At 36.6% G+C, this 26,165-nt stretch overlaps 1 protein-coding gene across 2 annotated transcripts in view; it reads left to right on the top strand.

The window, feature by feature from the left end:
• The window catches only part of LOC150104694 (N-acetylated-alpha-linked acidic dipeptidase 2-like), a 346,412-nt gene that overhangs the window by 286,090 nt on the left and 34,157 nt on the right, over positions 1-26,165 (top strand). For both annotated transcript variants that reach the window (XM_090395882.1, XM_090395881.1), the window contains exons 16-17: positions 6,591-6,672; positions 21,655-21,747. In XM_090395882.1, coding sequence (XP_090252008.1) covers positions 6,591-6,672; positions 21,655-21,747 — 175 coding nt within the window. The remainder of the gene's footprint in view (positions 1-6,590; positions 6,673-21,654; positions 21,748-26,165) is intronic.

The following is a 26,165-nucleotide window of genomic DNA, read 5'->3' as shown; positions in this document are numbered from 1 at the left end:
ATAGATCTGAAAGATTATTTTTTGAGTCGGCAATGGCTTTGAAGAATTCTCCCAACCTTATCAAATATGGTTGCATTCATTTGTGAAAAATTTGGGAGATTGTTATCCTAAGAGAAACTCCTGCATAGCTTTTTTTCCCCCCATTAGAGGGTGCCAAAAATAGGACTTTTGATCTTTTGTCCTTTGCAATTATAATGTTTCACTCACTCACTGTCGCGTGTGCAAGTGTGTTGTGCTCTGATGATGATGAGTTGAAAATCAGCGAAATATAAGTTAATAAAACATCTCTTTGATAAAATCGTGTGGTGTTGTTAATACCGTGAAAAATAAGTCATGAATAACCGTCAACACCTAAGCTTATCTGTTAGATTAAATAGCTTAAAAGCAGTAGCATTGGCATTTATGTTTAGTAAAAGTCTTGCAACAGCATAGGTTTCAAGGGAGTGGAAAGAAGGTGAAATCGTTCCACTGCATAAAGGTGGTGATAAGGCTGTGGCTTCAAATTATAGGCCAATCTGTATATCTGGAGTAGTTGTGAAGATACTAGAGAGATTAGTGAGAAGTAGGATATAGAATTGAGTTGAAAAACAGCAGTATTCTCTGTGGTTATCAGCATGGGTTTATTAAAGGGAGATCGTATTTTACTAACTTATGTACTATAAGAAGGTGACAACTACCTTGGACAGGGGAGATGCATATACAGTGGTGTACTTGGATTTTACAATAGCTTTTGATAGACATGGCAAGCTGTTAAATAAATTGAAACAAATGGGTTTGGATAATAGACTTCTGAGTTTGATCAGTAACTGGCTATCAGATAGGTATTAGTTGTATATTGGGATGCAGTATCCCAAAAGAGGAAGGCCACTAGTGGTGTACCACAGGGATCTGTTTCTGGATGATTGTTGTTCAATTTGTATGTTAAACCGATCCCAGTATCATTAACATTGTATAAGACAACATCATTTAACCAGTGATATGCAGCTGTTTGCAGATGATGCCAAATTGAGTACCGCATTATAAACTACTGTTGAAATTGAGCAGGACAGTTATGTATAGTCAATTATATACCAGTCAATCTATTCAGGAGGACTTGAATAGATGGCATGAATGGGCAAGTAAGTGGAACTGTCAGTTCGATGTTGCAAAGTGTAAAGTTTTGAGATGTGGTAGGCAACGATGGGATGCAAATTATACGCTTGGTGGTGGTGGGGGGGAACTTTAAAGGAGGTAGAGGAGATGAGTAATCATCTAGGAATGGGGTGGACAAGGACCTGAAATTCAGTGGCCACATTGCATGAGTTGAAGATGTCACATCGGATAATGGCAATGATGCGGAGGACCCTCACATACAGAAATTGAGAGATTATGATGCCTTGTATAAGGCCTTGATCAGGCCTCATATGGATTAGTGTGCACAGATTTGGTCTCCTAGTTTTCATGATGATGAGGATATGTTGTAAAGGGTCCAGAGAAGATTTACAAAGGTGGCCAGTGGAATGTGGAATATGGAGTACCAGGACAGATTGAAAGAATGTAAGTTGCAGGGCCTCATGAATAGGAGGAAGGGGGGGGTGAATATAATTGAGACATATAAGCTAGTTAGGGGTTGTTATCAGGTTAACATGGAAATGTATTTTCATAAAATTGGAGAGGGGGGGGGAACAAGAGGCTATCGCTGTAAACTGTATAAGGAGGGGGTGTGAGCAGAGGAGTGAGATTCTTTGCATGGAGAGTGGTTGGCGAGTGGAATGCATTGCCTGAATGTGTTATAAATGTATACACATTGAATCAGTTTATAGCTTAGTTGGATGAGCATTGTGTGCAGTAGTGTGTGCCTTCCATGATGAGTCTCTGAGTCCATGAGGTCAGATGTTAATAATAATAAGAATAATAATAATTATAACAGTAGTTTTCTGCGTAACCTTTACAACTTTCATGATGTGTCCCCTGGACTTCTGTTCGATATCCATGAGGATCCCTAGATCTTTTGCTGCTTTTATCTCTTGAATCAAAAATTCTTTCAATATGGTAAACCTCATTCCATCTTCTCTGGAATTTCAAAGTGCACAACTTTACACTTAGCAGCATCCTCATTCTTCATCCAGAAGCACCAACCTGTTCAAATCCTCTTGAAACAGCAACATATCAGAACTTCCCGACATTGATCTTCCTAATTTAGCATCAATAAAACTGAATATATTTCCTTTCACACTGTGAACTATATTATTGATATATAAATTAAACAACAGTGGTCCTGGAGTAGAACTCTGTACCCCACATGTCTTCTTCCTTTTGGGGGGGGAGGAGGATCTGCATTCTGTACGCAACTTGCAGATACCAAATGACTATGCATCCCTGTCCTGCTCTATTTCAACAGTAGTTTATAATGCGGTACTCAATCAAATGCCTTAGCAAAATCTAGATAAATCACTATATAAGCATCTCCTCTGTTATATACTAGTCATCCTATTATAAAATGCAACCAAGTTACTAAAGCATGACTCCAGGTTTGTGTTCTGTCACTAACCAGCCTCTCTAACATTTTCACCACTTCACATGATATACACAATGGACTAAAGTTTGATACTACCAACTTGGATTCTCCCTTATGTAGTTGCACTATTTTTCCTTCTTTCCATTCTTCTGGAACTGTTCCTGTTGCAAGACCTCTGTTGAACAACTATGTCAAGGGCACTACCAGCTCTTTTGCACATTCCCATAATATATTTGATGATATCCCATCCATTCCCACAGCTTTATTAACATCAAAATTATTAATATTCTAAAACTTCCCTTTCTTCAACAGTCAGTTTTCTGTCCTCCTTCCTATTGCTGTTCAGCACTACTCTTAACCTCCCTTAACAGAAGAAATACACTAATGACGTACTCATTGAACATTTCAAGTATATCTTCAGCAGATGACTCATGTTCCATATTTAGCAACTTAAGTCAATTTTCATATTCACTCTTCCTTCTACTAGCAACATAACTGTAGAATTCTCTAGGGTTTTGCTTTACTGCTTGAGCCAATTTCTCTTTCCTTATCACACTCATCACTTTCCTAGCCAGCACTTTACACTCCTCATGCTATTGAAGGATGCCCCAATTTTTTATATCTTTCATAATATCCTCTTTCTCAGAAGTTTCTGCATAATTCCATGATTCATCCATTTTACTCCTACTTTATGTATCCTGCAAACCTTAGGAACATAATCTGATATTGCCATAAGTAACTGTATTCTCTGTGTTGAGGCTTAAGTGCTGTGAGGACATCATGTTGGAGGCTTAATGGAATGTATACAGCACTCGGAAAAGATTAAAACTGATTTTAATACTTCCAATATTTCATCTCAGTCACTGAGACATCTTCAGGGATTACAAAAAAACTAATGTAACATGCACTCAAATCGAACACAATACTGGGCTAAACATGTGGGTGACTCTAAAGTCCTATCTAAGCGCTGCACCCTCTGTGGGCGACCTAGAATGTACGGTGGGATCTCTGATGATTAATGTTTCCCAAATTTTTGGAAGCTTAATGCAACCATATTTATTCAGATTCGGTTGATTTTTGAGTGCTGCTAGAGATTCTAAAAATGGTCTTTTTTTTTTTTAATTTACCGTGTGGAGCATGGTGGTTTTTTCCAGGATATCCTGGGTTGTATCCAAAACATGGTCTGCCAGGCCAGACTGACCATAATCGTGGTTATAGATGTATGATTTGTGTTCTTCTAAGCAGGTGGTTGCTGATCTACCTGTCTATCCAAAGTATGCCAGCTTGCAAGAACAGGGTACTTTATTAACTCCAGGCATTGAGAGAGGAGACAGCTGATCTTTGGTAGAACAGATAAGGGCTGTGGGGCTTAAATGCTGTGTGGAGATTGTACTTTTTTAACGTCTTGGCTATTTTTTCTGATGTGCCATGGATGTAGGGTATGGTGATGGCATTTATGAACTCCATCTGAAGTTCATTGATTCACTGGTTATTTTTTTTTAATACTGTAATCGCTATAGCCATTGGAGAGGAAGGTGTTGTGTATGTAGTTGAGCTCGGTTGAAAGGGCAGATTGTGGGCTCTCTTGGTAAGAGTTTTAATAATGCCATATTGTTGAGCAGGGTGGTGGTGGTGGTGAGAAAGTTTATGAATGTATCTACCTGTGTACCTATCTAAACTTACCACTACCACCCTGCTCAACAATATGACATCATTAAAACTCTAACCAAGAGTTTTGGGAAACATTAATCATCAGAGATCCCACCTTACATTCTAGGTCGCCCATAGAGGGTGCACCACCTAGATAGGACTTTAGAGTTATCCACATGCTTAGCCCAGTATTGTGTTCGATTTGAGTGCATTTTACATTAGTTTTTTTGTAATCCCTGAAGATGTCTCAGTGACTGAGATGAAATATTGGAAGTATTAAAATCAGTTTTAATCCTTTCTGAGTGCTGTATACATTCCATTAAGCCTCCAACATGATAACTGTATCCTGAACCAAGTCCCAGGCATTGTTGACTCTTCCCTTCAAATGATTCAGCCATTGTGCATCCCTAATTTGTTTCTTTAATTTATCATAGTCCTCTGCTCTGTAATTCTACACGTCTCTCTCTTCAAGCTTGTGCCTAGCCTCTCCCCATCAAAATTACATGATCACTCTCCCCAATTGGTGGTATTGTGGTGACATCTTCTATCTCTATATGAGACGATCTTCTTACTCACACACATTTCCTTTTCCAGTCACTGTTTCCATAAATGAATTTACTTGTTAACCTTTTTTTTTTTACCCGCTTAAAAATATTTTTTACCCACTACAAAATTATGAAAGATTTAAAACAAAATTGTATTAGAAATTATATAAATCAAGTGGATATTAAATCCAACATTATTTCATAGCCAAATGCAGAAACTATGAAAGTTTCGTACGAAATTTGACCAGAGAGCTTACGGGAATACACTCACTGGCATTTATGAGTTGCCCTAGCACTGACCATATAGGAGACATGAGGCATAGGGCAACTTTTCAATGCTGGCGAGTGTATTCCCGTAAGTAAGCTCTCTGGTCAAATTTCATAAGAAACGTTCATAGTTTCTGTATTCAGCTATTGAAATAACGTTGGATTTAATATCCACTTGATTTATATAATTTTGCATTGGCGAAATAAAGTCTTTTGGCTCTTTATTTTAGTAAATTGTATTAGAAATGTTTGCACGCTCTTGATGATGTAATTCATAACTGAAAATTAAATACAAAAATTACCAAAAACTGTGCACGCAGAAAATATACTCAGAGATAGCATGTTCATTAGACCAGTTAAGCAAACATTAAACATGGTCAGTCATAATAAATTTAGTTTAATTCTTTATCCAAGTGTAAGCAAACAAAGTTTGCACCTGCTTCAGGTGCAAACTTTGTTTGCTTACTTGGATAAAGGATTAAATTAAATTTATTATAGTCTAACCAAGTGGAAAAAAAATTCCAACATCTTCCTCTAAATCCAGAGTAATTTAATAATAAGGTGAGACACCTTTTGGCAACTTGTATAGGTAAATTTGACTTTTCCATCACTTTCACCTTAGTATCACCCTCTGGGTCTGGCTCCCACTGACGAGACCTCAATAAAGGTCGAAACCGGTCTGGGTAGTGGCCCTTCCCTTAATGCATAGCATTATACATGTCTGCAAGGAGATGTGCTTTGCATTATGGGAGATACTAAGATAAGGAGTGATGAGAGCTTAGTCCACCTTTACTACGAAGTCCTGACGACACTTCATGTGCAAACTTTGTTTGCTTACACTTGGATAAAGGATTAAACTAAATTTATTATAGTCTAACCAAGTGGGAAAAAAAATTTTCCAACATGGTCAGTCAGTCATTATTTTTATTAACATTTGACCTCCATGAAGTCATTGACTCATTCTTGGGAGGTACACAGTATTGCACACGATGCTCATCCAACCTGCTTTAAACTGATTCAGTGTCTCCACACTCACTCAGGCAATGCATTCCACTCACCAACCACTCTCTATGCAAAGAACCTACTCCTCACTCATCATGATGATTATAATTTCAAGTGCAAATTTCAAGAAAAAAATTTCAAGTGAACAGTTTGCATAGGAGTTGTGCACAGTTACAGGAAATCTCTGACGTAATTGCATAGTTAGCTTTCATTTTATGCATAATGAAAGTTAAAATTAAAGGATAAATATATTTTACAATTTTTTAGTTATTCAGTTGCTGGAACTTACTGCAAATGATATGGTTAGCAATGAAATACTTACACCATGTGAAATTATTAAATGATTTCATCAAAATTTCATATAATTTAGATTTTGAATCAGAATCGCTAGTTACATAATCTCTTAACTATCTGTTTCTGTTTTCTTATTAACTTTGGGGAAGGTGCATTCTCAACTTTGTAGGTTATGAGGAGCATTACCAAAATGGTTACTACAACTAAATGATGGAATTTGTTTAATGCCAGGGTTTGATATGCATACATGGGTTAGACTTTGATAGAATTGGGGTACATTAAGATCATGCATAATATAGAAAGTAATACTTCAATCGTCGTTTTTTTTTCCCCAGACATCATCCAAAAAGCAATATCGTCTTTCTTATCAGAAGCTGAACAGTGGCACCAGAAATTGGAGCATTTAAATTCCACAGAGTAAGTAATTTTTATTTTGGTGGAATACAGTCAGAAATCCTCAAGTATTTTTATAAGAATTATTTTATATACTCTAATTTTGAATTACTATTGTATTAAAATTAGTGAAAGAGAAAAGTAAGAATGGAAAAATTACAGCTATGCTGAAAAGAGAAATGCCAAGACAGAAAAAAGGAGAAAAGGCAGCACTAAAAATACAGGCATTTGCCATCTGGCAACTTTATTATTGAAATATTTTAAAGTAACAATTTACCAAACAGGAAGCAAAGAAAATCAGATTTGCCAGTGAAATATTACCATCTAAAATCCTATGATTAAAAAAAGAAATATGATAAAATTGTTTAAAATATAAAATAAGAAAAAGGGAAAAATAACAAACAGATTCATGCCTTCCCAGGGTTCCCTTGTGAGGTTGACCAAATATGATACCTTAGCTACACTCCTAAGAAGACTAACCACTAAACTAACCACTTGCTATTATGGAGTTGCAAAACTCTTCAAGGGGATAGATTCCAGTGATTGTCTGATCTGCTTTTTCTCTTTTTATTGAACTAATGTTTGTTGTTGCTTGTGATAAATTCTCAGATCATTAAATTATCTTGCATAATGTGAAGGTAGTTTAAATGCACTTTCTGGTCAAATGGTATGTAATAAAATGACCATATTGCTTCTCATGCCAATAGAGACATTAATTGTTGAATACTGGCTTCAAAATATGCAGAATTATTTCAGTTTGAAGCTATGCAAGAGTATATATTACAAATGACAGAAAATAGATTTACTATACATCTGCCAAAAACAGCACTAGGTTCACTTGCAACTATCTCTAATCCAGAGTATTTTAATAATAAGGTGTGACACCTTTTGGCAACTGGCATATGAAAATATGACTTCTGCATTGCTTCAACCTTAATATTACCTCCGAGTCTGGCTCCCACTGATGAGACTTCAATAAAGGTCAAAACCAGTCTGGGTAGTGACCCTTCCCATAATGCATAGCATTATACATGTCTGCAAGGGATATGTGCTTTGCATTATGGGATACTAAGACAATCGATGTGAAGTCATTAGCCTCTATATACAAGTTGCCCCAGTCCTGAAAATGCTTCAGGTGCAAACTTTGTTTGCTTACCTTGCACTTGGATAAAGGATTAAACCAAGTATATAATTTCTTGGTATCTTTAATTTCTAATCCAGAGTATTTTAATAATAAGGTGTGACACCTTTTAGCTACTCGTATATGGAAATATGACTTCTGCATTACTTCAACCTTGGTATCACTTTTGGGTCTAGCTCCCACTGATGAGTCCTTAATAAAGGTCGAAACCAGTCTGGGTGGTGACCCTTCCCATAATGCATAGCACTATACATGTCTTAAGGATATGTGCTTTGTATTATGGGATGCTAAGGCGAATGATGTGAAGTCATTAGCCTCTATATACGAGTTGCCCTGTCCTGAAAATACTTCAGGCACAAACTTTGTTTGATTACACTTGGTTAAAGGATTAAACCAAGAATATAATTTCTTGGCATCAATAATTTATAGTATACCAAGTGGAAAAATGTCCAATAACATTGACGTGTTGTTTAATGAAAGTTTTGCAAGGAGTGGAAGGAGGGTAGTGGTATAGAGCAGTGCTTCCTAAACTTCTGGATGTCAGGGCCCCCTTTGGAAAAATGAAAATATTTCACGGCTCCCTTCGAAAAAAATCGTAATATAGACATATATTATTATAATATTTATTGTATTTATATTTAATGCAAAACAAATCGAATATTGCAAAAATCAAATGCAAATATTACATTTTTAGCATCTCACATACACATTTGACATGGCACATTATCTCATATTTTTATATAGATATATTGTTATTGTACATTTGCAGCAGAAGCACATGAAAAGTAAAAAGATTAGTAATAAAGAAAGAATTAAAAACATAAAAGAAGTTTAATAACAATTTAGTGCGATGGGTGTGTTTCAACACTGTTACACAAAAATTCAATATCAGATGAAATATTTGAAACTTCAATTCTTAGATTTCTGCTTTGAAATGAAACTTATATGAATAAGCATATATTTAGTAATATTCATTAACCGCCGAAATACGTAAGGAAGCAAAATTTGTGAACCCGCACCAATGTGTGCTTTTTTTCAATTAAAATATAAAAAATAACAAAAAAGGAAATAATAAAAATTAAATGTTTCTTTTAAGATTAAAAAACTCATAGTCTTAAAACATTTTAAATTTTTTCCATTATTTCACGGCCCCCTTCAACAAAACTTATGGCTCCCAAGGGGGCCCTCGGCCCACAGTTTGGGAAGCGCTGGTATAGAGCAGTGCTTCCCAAACTTCTGGATGTCAGGGCCCCCTTTGCAAAAATTAAAATATTTCACGGCCTCCCTCGAAAAAAAAATCGTAATAGAGAGATATATTATAATAATATTTATTGTATTTATATTCAATACAAAACATACACAGCGAATCAAATGCATATATTACATTTTTTGCCACTTACCATTTGGTTCTGAAGACGATGCGGGCTGTTCTGGTAAAATATGAAATATTGTCTTTTTTTTTTGAGTCTGTTTCTGCTTCTTCTGATTGTTCGTGGGGATTTTTTTTTTTTATATTTTTTATCAGCCACTTATCCATCTCAGGATTAATTTTTTTTAACGTAGAATAGATCAAATAATATCACCACTTACCGATACTGGCACACCACAAACTGATAACATGAAATTAGTGAATATTACCTGAATAAGGGATCCCCGGACCAGGAACATTTTTCTCTTTTGTGACTTTTCTCCCTTTACGGTAATTAAGCCTAACGCAAAACAGACAGCAATGGCAGGTTATTAAAACGTGCATATGATTGGTGTGGTATTAACAAAAGATCGCGCAACCGAAAGATAAAAGCATAGCTGACAATTAAGTTGAAATGCTAACTCTCTTCAACCGAATTCCATATTTGAAACTGCCATAACATTCGTTATATATATATATATATATATTACTTAGTTTTAACACTCACGAATTTTAACACGTTCGGTTGAATTTTATTGCTGCCTTGGGAAATCAAACTCACACACATCTAATTAATAACAATAGTTTTTAGTTAGATACTGTTTGCCCATGCAACATATCGTTTTGTTTCAGTCTATACAGCATAGTTTCTGTATGAGGAGACATGTGATTCATTAATTAGTGTGTTTTTATCCCAGTTGTCTCTAATTGCACTAGTTGTTGAGAAATATATTACACAGACTCCTCATACCTTATTCACTGGCATAATAAAAGTACTTGTTTTTATTGCCTCTGCAGACTGTTAGGGAGGGTGTTGTTTACCGCTGCAAGCAAGTTACTATCTCCCCACATGAACTTGTTTAAGCTTTTTTTCATGTGTGAAGTATATGCGAAACTTTTATCGGTAACAGAAAACTAGCTCGGATGACAGTGATAATATAAAACGAGTTTTGATATGTATATAAAGTCAATATCAACAGTCCCTGATTACGAACGCATAATGAAAGGGACAGGAAGATTTGGAGCTTCCCTGGAGAGCATTCGAAGTAAATACAATTAACCACTGCTTTGAAATGAAACATGTGAATAAGCAATATTTACTAATATTCATTAAGCGCCGAAATACGCAGGAAGCAAAGTTTGTGAACCAACACCAGTGTGTGAATTTTTCCATTAAAATATAAAAAAATAACAAAAAAAAATAATAAATAATAAAAGTTAAATACGTTTCTTTTAAAATAAAAAAAATCTACTTAGTCTTAAAACATTTTAAATTTCTTTTCATTATTTCATGGCTCCCAAGGGGGCCACGGCCCACAGTTTGGGAAGCGCTGGTATAGAGGATCAAACTACAGATTGGGCAGTGAGGGTAATATTATTTATGAAGGCAAGCATGGATTTGTTAAAGGGAAATCTTGTTATAGTAATTTGGTTTGCCTTTATAAGAAAGCAAAAAGCTTAATGGATGAGAGAAAGGCATATATAAAGACACATTCCCACATTACAAATATTTTCCATCATCAGGTATAGATACTGTATATTCAAACTAAGTTTGATTTATACAAGGAATAATTTGCAGTATTAATAGGATGAATGTACCAGAAATGATATCATTTAATTGGAGAGATTACATATAGAATTTTCATTTATTTTTTATAAATTTTTATTTACTTCTTTTATGTAAATCCCACCTATAAAAGGTTGTAAACTTGTAGTAAATACATGAGTACCACAGGTGAACGCAGGCTTTTTTCTTTTTTGTTATATATATATACACACACACACACACACACACACACACACACACACACACCGTATATTCCAGCGTACAAAGTTGACCTGGCATATAAGTTGATATTGGAATTTTTTGAGTTTATTTGAGTTTTTATAGTATACTCGTCATATAGGTCGACTCAAAAAATTTCTTTTTCGTATTGACCAGTTCACCAATAGTGAACTAAAGTGCAATGGCTCTTTTTAAAAGAATGAAATATGACGCGAGTTTTAAGTGCAAAGTGATTAAATTTGCAAAAGAAAATACTGTGTTGCTACACGTCAGTTCGGAGTAAACGAAAAACTAGTTCACAATTGGAGAAAAATGAAACTTTAATAATGAAAATGCCAAAAAATAAGTGCACATTATGGAAGGGAATTTGTAAGTGGTCTATTCTGGAAAATAATGTTGCAGATTGGGTTCAAGAAAATCTCCATAATGGACTCATTATAACGAGAAATAATATTCGTTTTTTATTTGCTTTGAAGTGGGGCAAGGCAAATAAAAAGGATAGTGAAAACTTCAAAGCTACAGTGAATTGGTGTAGCCAGTTTATGGAAGGGAAAAAGTTTGTGCTTTGACTAAAAACGAAAATCACGCAGAGGCTGCCAAAGGATTTGGATGATATGTTATTAAGTTTTCAAAGATTTATAATTGCTAAAAGAAAGCAAAAAAATTATTTATTGTCTCAAATCGGAAATATGGATGAAACTCCAGCTATGTTTGACATGAGCGGGAATAGAACAGTAGAATTGAAAGGAACTAAAACTATTTCTTTAAAAACAACTGGACATGAAAAAAAGCCATTTCACAGTTGTACTTGCTTATATGGCTGATGGTACTAAATTAAAACCTATGATAATTTTTAAAAGAAAAACAATGCCAAAGATCAAAATTCCAAGAAACGGTTTTGTCCATGTTCATGAGAATGGTTGGATGGACTAAGCAGGAGTTAAGCTGTGGATAAAAAATATTTGGAATACACAACAAGGTGCATTAAAAAATCCAAACAGTCTTTTAATGTGGGACATGTTCAAATCCCATTTAACTGAGAGCACAAAATCTTTATTAAGAGAGATTAATACCAATATGGCAGTGATTCCAGTGGGTTAACTTCACTAGTACAACCGTTGGATGTTTGTATAAACAAGCCATTTAAAGACATTTTACGTTAAAACAGTGAAATGCGTGGATGCAAGAAGGAGAAAAAAGTTTCACAAAAGGAGGACAAACGTGACATGCATCTTTGGTAACTATTTGTGTGAATGGGTAGCGAAAGCATGGGATGAAATAAAATCAGATACAGTAATAAAATCTTTTAAAAAATGTGTTATATCTAACAAATTAGATGGCTCGGAAGATGATTTTGTTTTCAATGATGACGAAATTGATGCTAAATCTGATAGAGAAAACGAATACAATTTATATGATGATATACCGGAAGAAATTACAGAACCAGAGTACAATGAACTTTTCATACATTCAGACAGTGAAAATTAAATTTTAATTATGTAGTTACCTACCTATTTTCTTTTGTAAATAAATAATTATATAACATGTAAATAATTTTTTCTGTAAATAAATTTGATATAAGTTGAAATATTTTTACTTATTTACCCCTTTTGTATGTTGTTAATAAATTTAACAGAGTATGATACTTACTAGTTTTTTCTTGGAAAGCAATCAATTTTTGACCCAGCGTTTAAGTCAACCTAAAAAATTTAGTAATTTTTTTCATGCTGAAAAGTCGATTTATACGCCGGAATATACGGTATTTGTATTTTTATTTATTTTACATAATCTGGAAACCCTGTTTCCAGAATGACCAAACACAAAACTTTTCAAGCTACTTCAGGCCTTGAACTATTGAGTCACTGGACTCACGCCAGGCAGTGAAATTCATCTCCCACCTAAGGAAAATCACAAACATCCATGCCATGGCAAGATTTGAACCCATAGCTTGTTGTTGAGTAGTGGATATGCTCACTACTTGGCCATCTAGGCTGGCTGGAAAAAAAAAAATAATAATAATAATAAAATAAATAAATAAATATATATATATTTTTTTTTTAATTTTTATTATTACCACCACTCACAAAAGGTTATTGCTAAATGTATAGTACATTTGTACCATGGGCTGGGAAAGGGAAAAAATAAGGCAAGAAAGGTGGGAGAGACAGTGAAGCAGAAGAAACTGGAGGTAATGAAGGGATAGAGAGGAGGCAAGGAAAGTGGGGAGAGAAAGAGGTTGAAAGGAGATGATGCAGGAAGAAGAAATGAAACTGTTCAGAGTGTCGTATATGGAGATTCAGTGATCCAAGTTTTACAGAGTAGACTGCCAGGTTATTGATTCCTGAAACGCATGATAGAAATGGGGTTAGCTATGAAGTGAGGTGAAAATGTAGAGGAGATAATATTAATGGTTGGCACAAATGAACTAAGAGGTAGTGTTATTGTGTAGCAAGAGATTTGATGTTGATGTTAGGGACATAGCAGCAGAAATGTGTCAGAGGGAAAACAGTGAGTGTATTCCCTCAGTATGATAATACAGAGTGGAGAAAAATTACAGTATAACGAATGCGATGTGTAGTATAAAAGGTCTGGAATATGTGAATGCCTGAGAACATTTAAGGATAAAATCGGAGCTGTATGTAAGAGATGGATTACATTTGAACACAGAAGGATGCAATCATTAGAGAGACTTGTTTCTAGGCAAGTGAGTTTGTTAGAGTAGGGAAACGAGTCAAGGACAGAATATAGCAGGAATACCTCTAGGGGATAGTGGCTTTAGAAATGAGAGCTTGTATATTATATTGCAGGGGCAGATAGAGTATGTTGGGAGTAACGATAACTACATGAATATTGGTGATGCACTAATATTTCTGTATACAAATGCCAAAGGCATTAGGAATAAAGGTAATAATTTTGTGGCATTGATTGACAGTCTCTCCAAAGATGATGTTAGTATCAGTAAAACTTGTTAAATGAGGAGGTTATGACAGGGATAGAAATCAAAGGGTATAGCATATTTCAGCAGGATAGGGAAGATAAACACAGCAGTACTTATGATAAGAGCTGAATTGTGTCCTCTCAGCGTAGAGAATCAGAGCAGAAATGACACTAATGGCTTTGAAAATATCTGATAGAGATATTTATAGGACAAGATATTTACTGGGATGTTGCTAGACCCAAAATTGTAGCTGTAATGAGCATTAAATGTTGAAACAAGTTAGTTTGACAAGTGCAAAGCGAGTGATCGATCATTATGAGGAGCCTCAACTATAGCAATATGAAAGCAAAGGAAGTAGCATACTGTACTAATGAACTGAATTATTGGACTTCTTGAGGGGCAGTCTTAGGCAGCATGTGGTGGAGCTAACACAAGGATGAAGCTATTTGGACATGGCTATAACCAAGTCTAGGCATTTTGGACTGGTTATAGCAGCAGAGAATCTGATTATGACCATCATATCATACTTTCCCTCAGATGGTGAAGTGACCATGTAGAAGTATCAAGGCAGAAAGGATTTATGTGGAATTATTAGCCAGTAACTGTCATAGATTTAGAAACCTGCTTGCAGCAGTACAATGGATGAAAGATTTTCAAATATGAGAGATCAGTAGTACATCGGATATAAGCTAAGGAAAAATTGTTATCAGCAATTGCAGATTATTAATATTATTATAAGAGACCACTAGGGAGTCAGAAACTCATCAAGGAAACGCGTACTATTCGCACAAGCTGTAATACCTGTTCTTGAATTCATTCACGCTACTTGCACACACACACACAGCATCCAGCGGCAACCCATTCCAATCACACACCACTCTATGAGTCAAAATTCTAGCCCTCATCCCACTTCTTGACAGCATTCATTTTCGAGAAACTTCCAAGAATTCCCTCACATCATTTCCACACACTCCATAAAATAAAAAATTCCATCTACTGAAATTCTGTATAACCCTTTCAGAAGTTTGCAAGTTTCAATCATATCACTCCTATTTTTCCTGTTTGCTAGTGTCTACAGCCTACAAATTCTCAATCTGTCTTCATAATCAGCATTGAACAATCCTGATATCATTTTTGACACTCTCCTTTGCACTCTCTCCACTATATCAAAATCACCACAGAAGCCAGGAGACTCGACCTGTGTGCAATAGTCCATGTTCTTATGGTGAGGTCTTATCAAAGCCTTGTAAAGAGGAGGCTAAATGACTTCCTTATCTTTACAGATCAAGTTTCGTTTCAGCATTGCAATTATTCTGAGTTATATTTACAATTTATGTTATATGACCCTTGAACTTCAACTTCCTGTCTCCTAAAACTCCAAGATCCCCTAGCTTGATCAGTTTCTTCTAGTATAATCCCACCAACATAATATGACATTGGATACCCAATCACACCAAGGAGGGATGACTTTACATTTATTAACATTGAACTGATAGTCATTTTCACATGTCCACAATTCCAGCCTATTCAAATCATTCTATAAATACTGCATATCAGCAGCATTCCTGATTATCCAACCCATCTTTGCATCCTCAGCAAATAACTGATTATCAAATAGCTGATTATATATTTCAAGTAAAGAAGATAAAGCAATTTGGCATCAAATAGATGACTAGAGAAATTAAACAGGAATTGCAGATGAAAAAAAAGGGATGATGGATGGCATGTAAAGAGAGAAGTAGACAACAACTGCATGAAGAATGTAAAGCTAAGGCTAGGAAGGTAACTAGTATAATGAGGAGAGAAAAATCAGAATCAAAGTTTTTTATGTCAGTGATATTGTCACTGGAATACCTTGGAGGGAAAAACTTGGAAGGGTTATTAGTAAAGTGCTGATGTTTTAACTCTTCAAGGGGATTTGAGCAAGCTTGGAAAGTTGGAAAATGAATTGGGATGTCAGGTTAATGCAACTAAATGTAATGTTTGAAATTTGGAATTCACAGTTGGGATGCTTCATACTTGTCAAGTTTTACTGGAAGAAGTGGAAGAAAGAAGGGCTCTTGGGGTTATTGTAGATAGAAATTTGAAATTCAGAAGACATATTGCAAGGGTTGTGAAGACAACTCAGAGAATTTCTGCAGTTTTGAGAAGGACATTGACCACAAGAGATAAAACAGTGGTGGCAGTTTCATTGTATAATGCTTTGATCAGATCATATCTGGATTTCTGTGCAGATGGTCACCAGGATTTGAAGGGAATGAAGTAATCCTACAGAGAGTGAAATGATGGAGAACAAAAATGACATCAGCATTGTACAAGTTGGTTATGAGGATAGATTGCATACTACAGAGTTTGGTGAATAGAAGACAAAGGAGGAATATGGTTGAAAATATATTTAAGCTGTTTAAAGGTTGTCATTGGATTAACACTGGGGGAGATTTTTCATATGATAGAGTAAATGGAAGGAACAACAACAAATTGCCATCTCTGGAGGATGCAAAAGGAAGCAGTGAGTAATGGAATAAAATGTAAGTATTTTGCATGGATAGTGTTAAGAGCATGAAATTATTATTATTAGGCCAAGACCTCATGGAATCAAAGACTCATCTGGGAGGTCCTTTTATCACACACACATCTCATCATACCATGCCTTAAACACACTCAAACTCCTTGCAGACACCACACTCTCAGGCAAGGCATTCCAATCATTAACAACTCTGCACGAAAAAAACCTGCCTCTCACTCCCCTACTCACACTCTCTTTATACAGTTTCCAGGGATGACCTCTGGTTCTCCCCTGATCTCCCACTATTCTCTGTAGAACTTCTCCACCATTGATCCTATCACAACCCCTTACCAACTTGTAGGTCTCTATCATATCTCCCCACTTTCTCCTGTCCACCAGAGTTTGCAAATTACATCTTCTCAATCTTTCCTCATACTTGACAGTCCAGAGGTCAGGAACTACTTTAGTCAGTCGCCTTTGGACCCTTTCCAACATCTCTTCATCCTTCTGAAAACCCGGTGACCAAATCCGGGCACAATAGTCCATGTGTGGCCTAATCAAAGCCTTATACAACGGAACAAGAATCTCCCTACTTCTACACGTCAGTGTCCTCCACATCATTCCCAGAAGCCTTTGTGTTGTCTTCACAATTTTGGTGATGTGTCCACTAAATTTTTAGATATTTATCCACTATCACCCCCAGATCTCTTATTTCTTCTACCTCCAACAATATATTCTCACCAAGCATAAATTCTGCATCCCATCTTTGTTTTCCAAATTTTAAAACCTTACATTTTGCAACATTGAACTCACATCCCCATTTCCGTGCCCAATCACTCAGTTTATTCAAGTCTTCTTGTAAGGCCACAACATCTTCACTACTCTTTATGGTTTGTCTCAACGTTGCATCATCTGCAAACAACTGAATATCTCCATCCAAATCTTTGCCAGTATCATTAATATACAAGTTAAACAGTAATGGCCCTAAAACAGACCCCTGAGGCACTCCACTAGTGACTTTCCTTTTCCTGGATATCGCACCCACATACCTTGTTGATACCTATCAGATAGCCAGTCTCCAATCCAATGCACCAATCTAATATCCACTCCCATCTGCTCTAGTTTAACTGTCAACTTATCATACGGTAATCTATCAAAAGCCTTTGCGAAATCCAAGTATATTACTGTGTATCCTTCTCCTCTGTCCAAGAAAGCAGTCACTTTATTGTAATATGTAAGTAGATTGCTAAAACATGACCTCCCTTTAGCAAATCCATGCTGTCCATCAAAGATAATACCATTGTTGTCAACCCAACTTTGGATCCTAGTTCTCACAAGCTTCTCCAACAACTTAACCACAACACCTGACACACAGATAGGCCTATAGTTTGATGCTTGAGTTCGATCGCCTCCTTTATGAAGTGACACAATCTTGCCCTCCTTCCACTCCTTAGGAACTTGACCAAGTGCAAGACTCATATTAAAAAAAATGTCAACTCCCCGGCACATTCCTTCAGAATACGTGATGATATATTATCAAGTCTCATAGCCTTATTTACATGTAGTTTGCTCAACTCCCCATGCACCTCTTGCTCAATTAGTCAGTCTCTCTTTCCCATCATTAACTACTCTCAATCTCTCCATGAAGTCACATTCACAAGATTGAAAGATCTTTATGAACTGCTCATTAAGTATCTCCACCACACATTCTGCAGAGCTGTCTTTATACCATTTTCAACAATCAATGTTATCCTTCCATAATCATTCTTTCTTTTGCTGGCTACATATCAGAAGAACTCCCTAGGATTCTTTTTGGCTTCATTAGCTAACTGCTGTTCATACCTCTCTTTAGCTACTCTCACCAACCAAGTCATCCTCGTTGCCTGGTCTTTGTAGACCTCATGAAATTGGTTATTTCCAATTCTCTTATGTTGACTCCACAATGCCCTTTTTCTCTGTATCACATGCTTAATCTCTTTATTCATCCATCTCACACCTACCTTATTTAACCTTCTCACCCTTGGAATACATTTAGACATTGCATCTACTAGATAGTTTTTGAAAATCCCCCAAGCTGCATTGATCTCTTTTCCAGCTAACTCCTCATTCCACGCTATACCCGCAAGCTGTCTCCTGAGCTCTTCATAATCCCCCCCCCCTTGCAGTTCCACATATACCCTTTTCTCACAGGGGTCCACGCACTGGCAACCACCCAGGCAAACCTCATGGTCACTCTCACGAATTGGTGGATGATTTGACACCTCGTTGATAATTACATCCTCTGATGAGATGACCAAATCCAAGACCCTTAATCCTTGTGTGCCCACTATTACATACTGTCTGAGGTAGTTATCCCTCAAAAACTCAAGAAAATCATTTTCTTTACTTCCAGTTGCTATCTCATCATTCCAGTCTATATTGCCATAATTAAAATCACCCATAATGATCACCCTTTTATTTACTTGGCTAATTTGACTATACAATACACTATCACCACCATCCATATTACGTGGTCTATAACAACATCCCACCAAGTATTTGATTCTATTCACCTCTATCTCACACCATACTGCCTCAAAACCACTGGCACTATTTCTGTGTTGCATATGTGCTTTGTATTTACACAACTCTTTCTCTATCGTCAATAGCACTCCCCCTCCCTTTTTACCCCTTCTATCCTTATGAAACATATCATACCCTTCCATCTCTATTCCTGTCAGGATGTCATCCTCTTCCAACCATGTCTCACTTATTCCGACAATCTTTGGGTGAAGAGACGCAATTAGTGCAACCATTTCATCTGCCTTGTTTCTTATATTTCTAGAATTGTATACAAACACAACAGCTCATTTCTGGATCTACAGCTAGTTCCACTGATACCACTCACTTGATGTGATCTCTCCATGCTGGACTGGGGCCATTTCCCTTTCTGCTTCTTCATTTTAGAACCCTTTTCAATTCCAACTGTTTCCTCTTGATCCCTGGTCATCCCATTCCTTTCCTGCCTACACATGCTCTCACCTCCTCTTGGAGCATCCACCTTTCTCACACTGTGTACCCCTGTCCACCCTGAGCATCCCCGTTTCCCTGCTCCTCTTGCACACCCATTCTCTCATTTTCTATACTCATGCCACTCACTTCCCCATTCATATCCACCTCTTCAATCTCTCCTGTCTTACTCTCCTGCTCTTCCACATGATTCCCCTCTCGATCTGATTCATTCTCTCTGTTCACTTCTTTACCTTCCAGCAGCAGTCTCTCGAAGCATCTCACACCATAACCACTCAAATGCAGTCCATCACTCCCATACAGCTCACTTTGTCCCTCAAACTCATTCCACACATTAACAAACTGTATTCCCATCTCCTCACACATTTCAGCCAGCATATCATTCATAATCCTTGCTCTCCGCCTCATTTCACCACAATCATACCTAGGCAACACACTGACTACCCTTCCTGTCACACTGTTCTCTTTTATCCTTCCAAGCAGCCTCCTGATATCCATTCTGACACACTCTTTGTTCTCTCTCAAATCATTCATACCAATTAATACTGTTAACTATTTTGCTCGTTCCCTCCTCATATCCAATGCCTCAATCACTCTACTCATTTTACCGCCTGGAAAACATACCTTGTGCATTCTATCCTCTAGCACACCTTTAATAATGGAGTCGCCATACAAAGCCACTCGCTCATCTTTCGTTAACTCTTTCATGCCATCATGATTTATTTTAATAGTTTTGACCTGAATTCTCTTAATTTCATTCTGCATCCATTTCATTTCTTGCCTCATCCAATCCAATTCAACTTCCGAATTTCACAACACATTCTCTCTATCATTCAGTCTTTCTAACTCTTGACCCCCTCTTCTCACTTTCACTCTCATTCATCTTTCTTTGTTTCCGTACTTTCGGTCTAACACGCATCCAACTTTTGCTATCATTCTTCTCACTTTCACTCTCATTCATCTTTCTTTGTTTCCATACTTTCAGTCCAACGTGCATCCAACTTTCGCCATCATTCATTCTTTCGATTTTTTTTCACTTTCGATTTCTGCGTCACGCCATTTCTAGTTTCATTCATTCTGTCAGTTTTGTTTCCTTCCGCCACTCTCGCCTCATTTTTGTCTCTTTTAACATCCATTACAGTTTTCAAATCGCTCTTTTTCTTTTTTACTGGTTTTTTTAACATTTTTATGCCTCTTTTTCTCATTATCCTTCTCTTTCAAACGTGCACTCATTTTCCCCGCAACATACCCGCTAGTAACACTTTCTGTCATCAATGTCATATTTGCATTCATCATTTCCTCATTCAGGTCACACTTCACACACACACACACACACACACACACACACACACACACACACACACACACACACACATCCCCCTCTTCCATCTGCTCTAAACATCCACAAGTCATTTATGTAATCGAAAGAATACATATAACAGACCTCACACTTAACGAAACGACTGAAATCTAAATTAAAGTCATGGAATGACAATGCCGCCACCATTTTTTTTTTTTTCCCTGCAGGTTACTAGGTGTAATAATAACGATTTCATAATTAAGTTTAGGCAAGAAAAATCCCCACACTAATAATACCAGTAGTGTACAATGTTTACAGCTGCTCTTACTCAAACAGTTATGCATATATACTTAATTATTCCTAGAATAACTTTTCTCAATCAGGAGCTCTTCTTAGACACGGCTACAGCGCTTGGCTCACTGCATTGTGAGAGGTAAAGTGCAAATTGTGGATGAGTTTTTAAGGAGTGGTGCAATAGACTTTGTGTTGTCTAGTGTTTACTTTACATGGTGAGCCTTATGTCTCCATAGTGCTTGGGGAAAATAATAGTAATACCTCATCATTCTGATTTTGGGATGTGTAATGCAATCTGAGAAAAATGATTTGGTCACAGTCAACCTTACATAGTCCTTTCACATGCCAAGATTCCATGAAGGAGTAAAAATTCAAATCATTTCCACTATTAGTCAAGTTGCTCTTTGGTTAAATGGATTCTTACAGTGCAGTATCATTGGCACACTGCACTTGCCCTGAAATTATCAATGAATTAGTTATTTATTTGGTATTTACTTTAATTATTAAAAAAAAAGTTGCTTGTTTTAACTGTAAAAATGTGTCAGAATGGTATCACACACACACATATATTATATAGTATAATGTTATCAGTTATAACTTTCTGACTTTTTTTTTTATTTAAAGAAATCTTGTATTACGTGATGCAAATGACAGAATGATGCTGCTTGAACGTGTGTTTATTAAACCTGATGGGCTTCCTAATCGACCTGAAATAAGGTGAGGAAAAGTACAGTATATCAAATGTTATCTAGATAACATGATTTAGATACTAATTCACTATTATATAGTGCTGACATGTGATTTATGTTTTATTTTACAAAAATTACTTAAATAAATAAATTGATATTTTAAACAAGTATTATTTCTTTTTACATAATTATAGCATCATAACAAGAAAACATTTATTTGAAACTATTTGTGATGCACAATGGTGTGAGTCCATATGCCCAGAATATCAGACATTTCTTTCTCTCTCTCTCTAGTTCATATTTTCTGTTTTTGGAATGTATACTTAATCTTTTCTCCAGATAAATATATAAAAAAAAAAAGACCAAGTAAGTGTTATATATTTGTATCAAAAATAAAATGTATTATTATTATTATGTGACACTTCCAACCATTCCAATGACTTATCCAGAAGGACACTCCACACGACTCACTGTCTACACTACTTAATCCTCGATCTAAAGAGAATTCCACAATCCAACTACAATCTTCTCTGGATGCCTTCCAATGCATTGGAAAGCATCCAGAGAAGTAATACTTCAGGGAAGGGAATTGTCTCACCCTCTTGAAAACTAAATGACCAAATCTACACCTAATTATCTGTATACAACCTGATCAAGTCCTTATGGAGTACCACAGCCTCCTTATTTCTACATGTCAATGTCCTCTGTTTAATTTTTTTTATATCCATTCCAAACGAAATCATATGCCCTATAATGCTGTGTCATGTGAGTGTGGAAAAGTGGTTAATGGAGAAAAGAAGAAATGTGTGAATATATTTCTCGAAAATTTGGGGATTGTTTCATTGAGTAAAACAGTATGGGAAAGTGATAGATTTAGTTTAATCCTTTATCCCAGTGAGAGCAAACAAAGTTTGCGCCTGAAAATATCTTCAGGACTAAAAATATCTTCAGGACTAAATATAGTGTTGTACTATCTTATCCAGTAAGTAGTGCAACACCAAGGCAACTCGTGGCAAAGGTGGAGCAAGCTACCAGGCACTTCTAACCCAGTATCTCCCATAATGCAAAACACATTTCCTATGTGGATATGTATACTGTTATGCATTAAAGGGATTGGCCATCTACCCAGACTAGTTTCGACCTTTATTGAGGTCTCTTCAGTGGGAGCCAGGCCCAGAGCTGGAGATACCAGGCAGAAGCAGTAGCAAGTCATCTGTGCCTATGGGAGTTGCCAAAAGGTTTATCACCTTTTTTAAAAATTACTCTGGATTTAGAGAAAGATGTTGAAAATTTATTTATCACTAGGTTAGACTATGATAGATTTAGTTTAATCCTTTATCCCAGTGAGAGCAAACAAAGTTTGCGCCTGAAAATATCTTCAGGACTAAATATAGTGTTGTACTATCTTATCCAGTAAGTAGTGCAACACCAAGGCAACTCGTGGCAAAGGTGGAGCAAGATACTGGGTTAGAAGTGCCTGGTAGCTTGCTCCACCTTTGCCACGAGTTGCCTTGGTGTTGCACTACTTACTGGATAAGATAGTACAACACTATATTTAGTCCTGAAGATATTTTCAGGCGCAAACTTTGTTTGCTCTCACTGGGATAAAGGATTAAACTAAATCTATCATAGTCTAACCTAGTGATAAATAAATTTTCAACATCTTTCTCTAAATCCAGAGTAATTTTTAAAAAAGGTGATAAACCTTTTGGCAACTCCCATAGGCACAGATGACTTGCTACTGCTTCTGCCTGGTATCTCCAGCTCTGGGCCTGGCTCCCACTGAAGAGACCTCAATAAAGGTCGAAACTAGTCTGGGTAGATGGCCAATCCCTTTAATGCATAACAGTATACATATCCACATAGGAAATGTGTTTTGCATTATTATGGGAGATACTGGGTTAGAAGTGCCTGGTAGCTTGCTCCACCTTTGCCACGAGTTGCCTTGGTGTTGCACTACTTACTGGATAAGATAGTACAACACTATATTTAGTCCTGAAGATATTTTCAGGCGCAAACTTTGTTTGCTCTCACTGGGATAAAGGATTAAACTAAATCTATCATAGTCTAACCTAGTGATAGTGATAAATAAATTTTCAACAGTATGGGAAAGGCTGGTCCAAAGAACAGAGGTAGACAAAATGAAGGAAGGAAATCAAATCATATGTCTTGGTTCACTAAGTTTATAGCTGAACTGTATGTGGACATTGACCAGTAGCTGCTTGTTTTCATAGGATATTAGAGGAAAGCAGAGGATTAATGGTTTTGTTCCAGTTCAGGTGAGCAATACCCATGTCTATATATCTATGTGTGGACCAGTCGCTGCCTGTCTTCATACATGATGTAGAACAGTAGTCTTGAGTTGGATAGAGTTGGAATTTATGAAGTACTAGGAGTTCACCAGAAGAGAATTTATGTTTAGAATGAAAAGGAATACTAATTTTTTTGGAGGATGAAAAGGCTGTGTATGTTATGTGTTTATTCCAGGAAAGGCTAGATGAGAAAGTCAATCTAAATCAACCAAAACTGATCTTTGGTTGGCAATCAGAATATTATTAAAAGGGAGGGACAGTTATGCAAGAGCTTTCTTCCAAGAATTAAGATAGGATTGTGTTTTAGCATTAAAATTCACTAAATTATCTTCACCCTATTTGAGACTGGCAAGGATATCAGTCATAAGACATTGGCCATAGAAGATCTTGAAGGTTCAGTCATTCAAGTGCTATAAGCTCCTCATTCCATGCTACACCTGCAAGCTGTCTCCTGAGCTCTTCATAATCACCCCCCCCTTGTAGTTCCACATATAAAACACTTGACCAAAGACTAGAGACCACAGATATGAGAGTCCTGAGAAAGATTGGGGGGGGGGGGGTACAGATGGCATCAATGGCAATATCATATTAAAATCAAGGATATTAGATAAGAACTTGACATTGTTCGCATCCAGGAATATGTTAGCAGAGCTTACTTATCTCAGGTAGTATGGTCACATAAACAAAATGGGAGTGGAAAGATTAGAAAAACAAGTGTTCTCTGCCAGGTCGGCAGGAAAAGGTCCCAGAGGAATTTTTTGTATCCTCACAAAAAATACTGTATCCTTCCATTTCTGTTCCTGTTACAATATCATCTTCATTCAACCATGTTTCACTTATTTCAATGATTTGGAGGCGAATAAACTCAATCACTGAAACCATTTCATCCCCTTTATTTCTTGTATTTCTGGCATGTGTAAACAAACACATCAATTCATTTTTAGGTCTATAACCAGTCCTATCCAAGCCACGTGTGGGTTGTGAATTCCCCACCACAACTGTCCCTAAACTTCAGTTCCCTATTTATGACTGTCCCCAGATCCTCCTCTCTTCCACTTTCTGAAGCAAAGTTCCTCCAATATGGTAAACCTCATTCCATCCTCTCTGGCTAGAGTGCATAACTTAACACTTAATAATATTGAAATGGAATCCTCCATTCATCAGCCCAAAGTACCAACCTATTCAAATCCTCTTGTAACAACAACAACACGTCAGAACTTCCTGATATTGAGCTTCCTAATCTCCTTTCACACTGTGGGCTATATCATTGATATATATAAATTAAATAACAGTGGTCCTAGAATAGAACCTTGTACCTCATTCGTAATCTTCCTTATTTTGGGATGCTGCACCCTGTAAACAACTCGCAGGCTCGTATCAGTCCACCAAGCTGCTAAATGACTCTGCATCCCCATTCCGCTTACTTTCAACTGTGGTTTATGTGGTACTCAATCAAATGCTTTAGCAAATTCCAGATAAGTCAATGTATAAGCATCTCTTCTGTCCACTACACTAGTCACCCTATTATGAAATGTAACTAGGTTACTGAAGCATGACCCGACCTTCACAAGCCCATGTTCCATTCTTATCAATCCAGGCTTGTATTCTGTCTGTAACTAGCCTCTCTAACACTTCACCACTACACTTGATATACATACTGGCCTAGTTTGATACCTGGATCTTTCCTTATGCAGAGGCACTATTTTTCCTTCTTTCCACTCTTCTGGGACTGTTCCTGTTGTCAGACTTTTTTTTTATCAACAAATTTAAGGGCACTGCTAGCTCGTTTGCATATTCCCATCATATACATGGTGATATCTCATCCAGTCCCACGGCCTTATTAAAATAGACATGCTGCAAGTAGTTTGTGGTACGTTAGTAGGTGATTTGCTTATCTATATAAAAACTAGAGGAAAAGCCTGATTCCAAAAGATCTGCCTTATATTTGGATGATGTCACCATGATTACATCATGATGTGTTTAAGAGAGAGAGAAAGAAATGGAAATAAGGAAGGACAGAAGTTATATCCAAAAACCTTAGCAAGGGACCAGAAGTCTTGCCTGTCATTTGAGCAGGAATTAAGCTTTTTTGCATTTGGTCCTTACCTTATGAAGTCTGCTTTAGATTTTTTTT

Source organism: Typopeltis vanoorti, chromosome 7 (genome assembly GCF_054136105.1).
Source record: "Typopeltis vanoorti isolate ZY-2024b chromosome 7, IOZ_Tvanoo_1.0, whole genome shotgun sequence".
NCBI classification, from domain to species: Eukaryota; Metazoa; Arthropoda; class Arachnida; order Uropygi; family Thelyphonidae; genus Typopeltis; species Typopeltis vanoorti.
The sequence above is the reverse complement of the archived record's forward strand: the minus strand, read 5'-3'. Positions and strand labels throughout refer to the sequence as shown.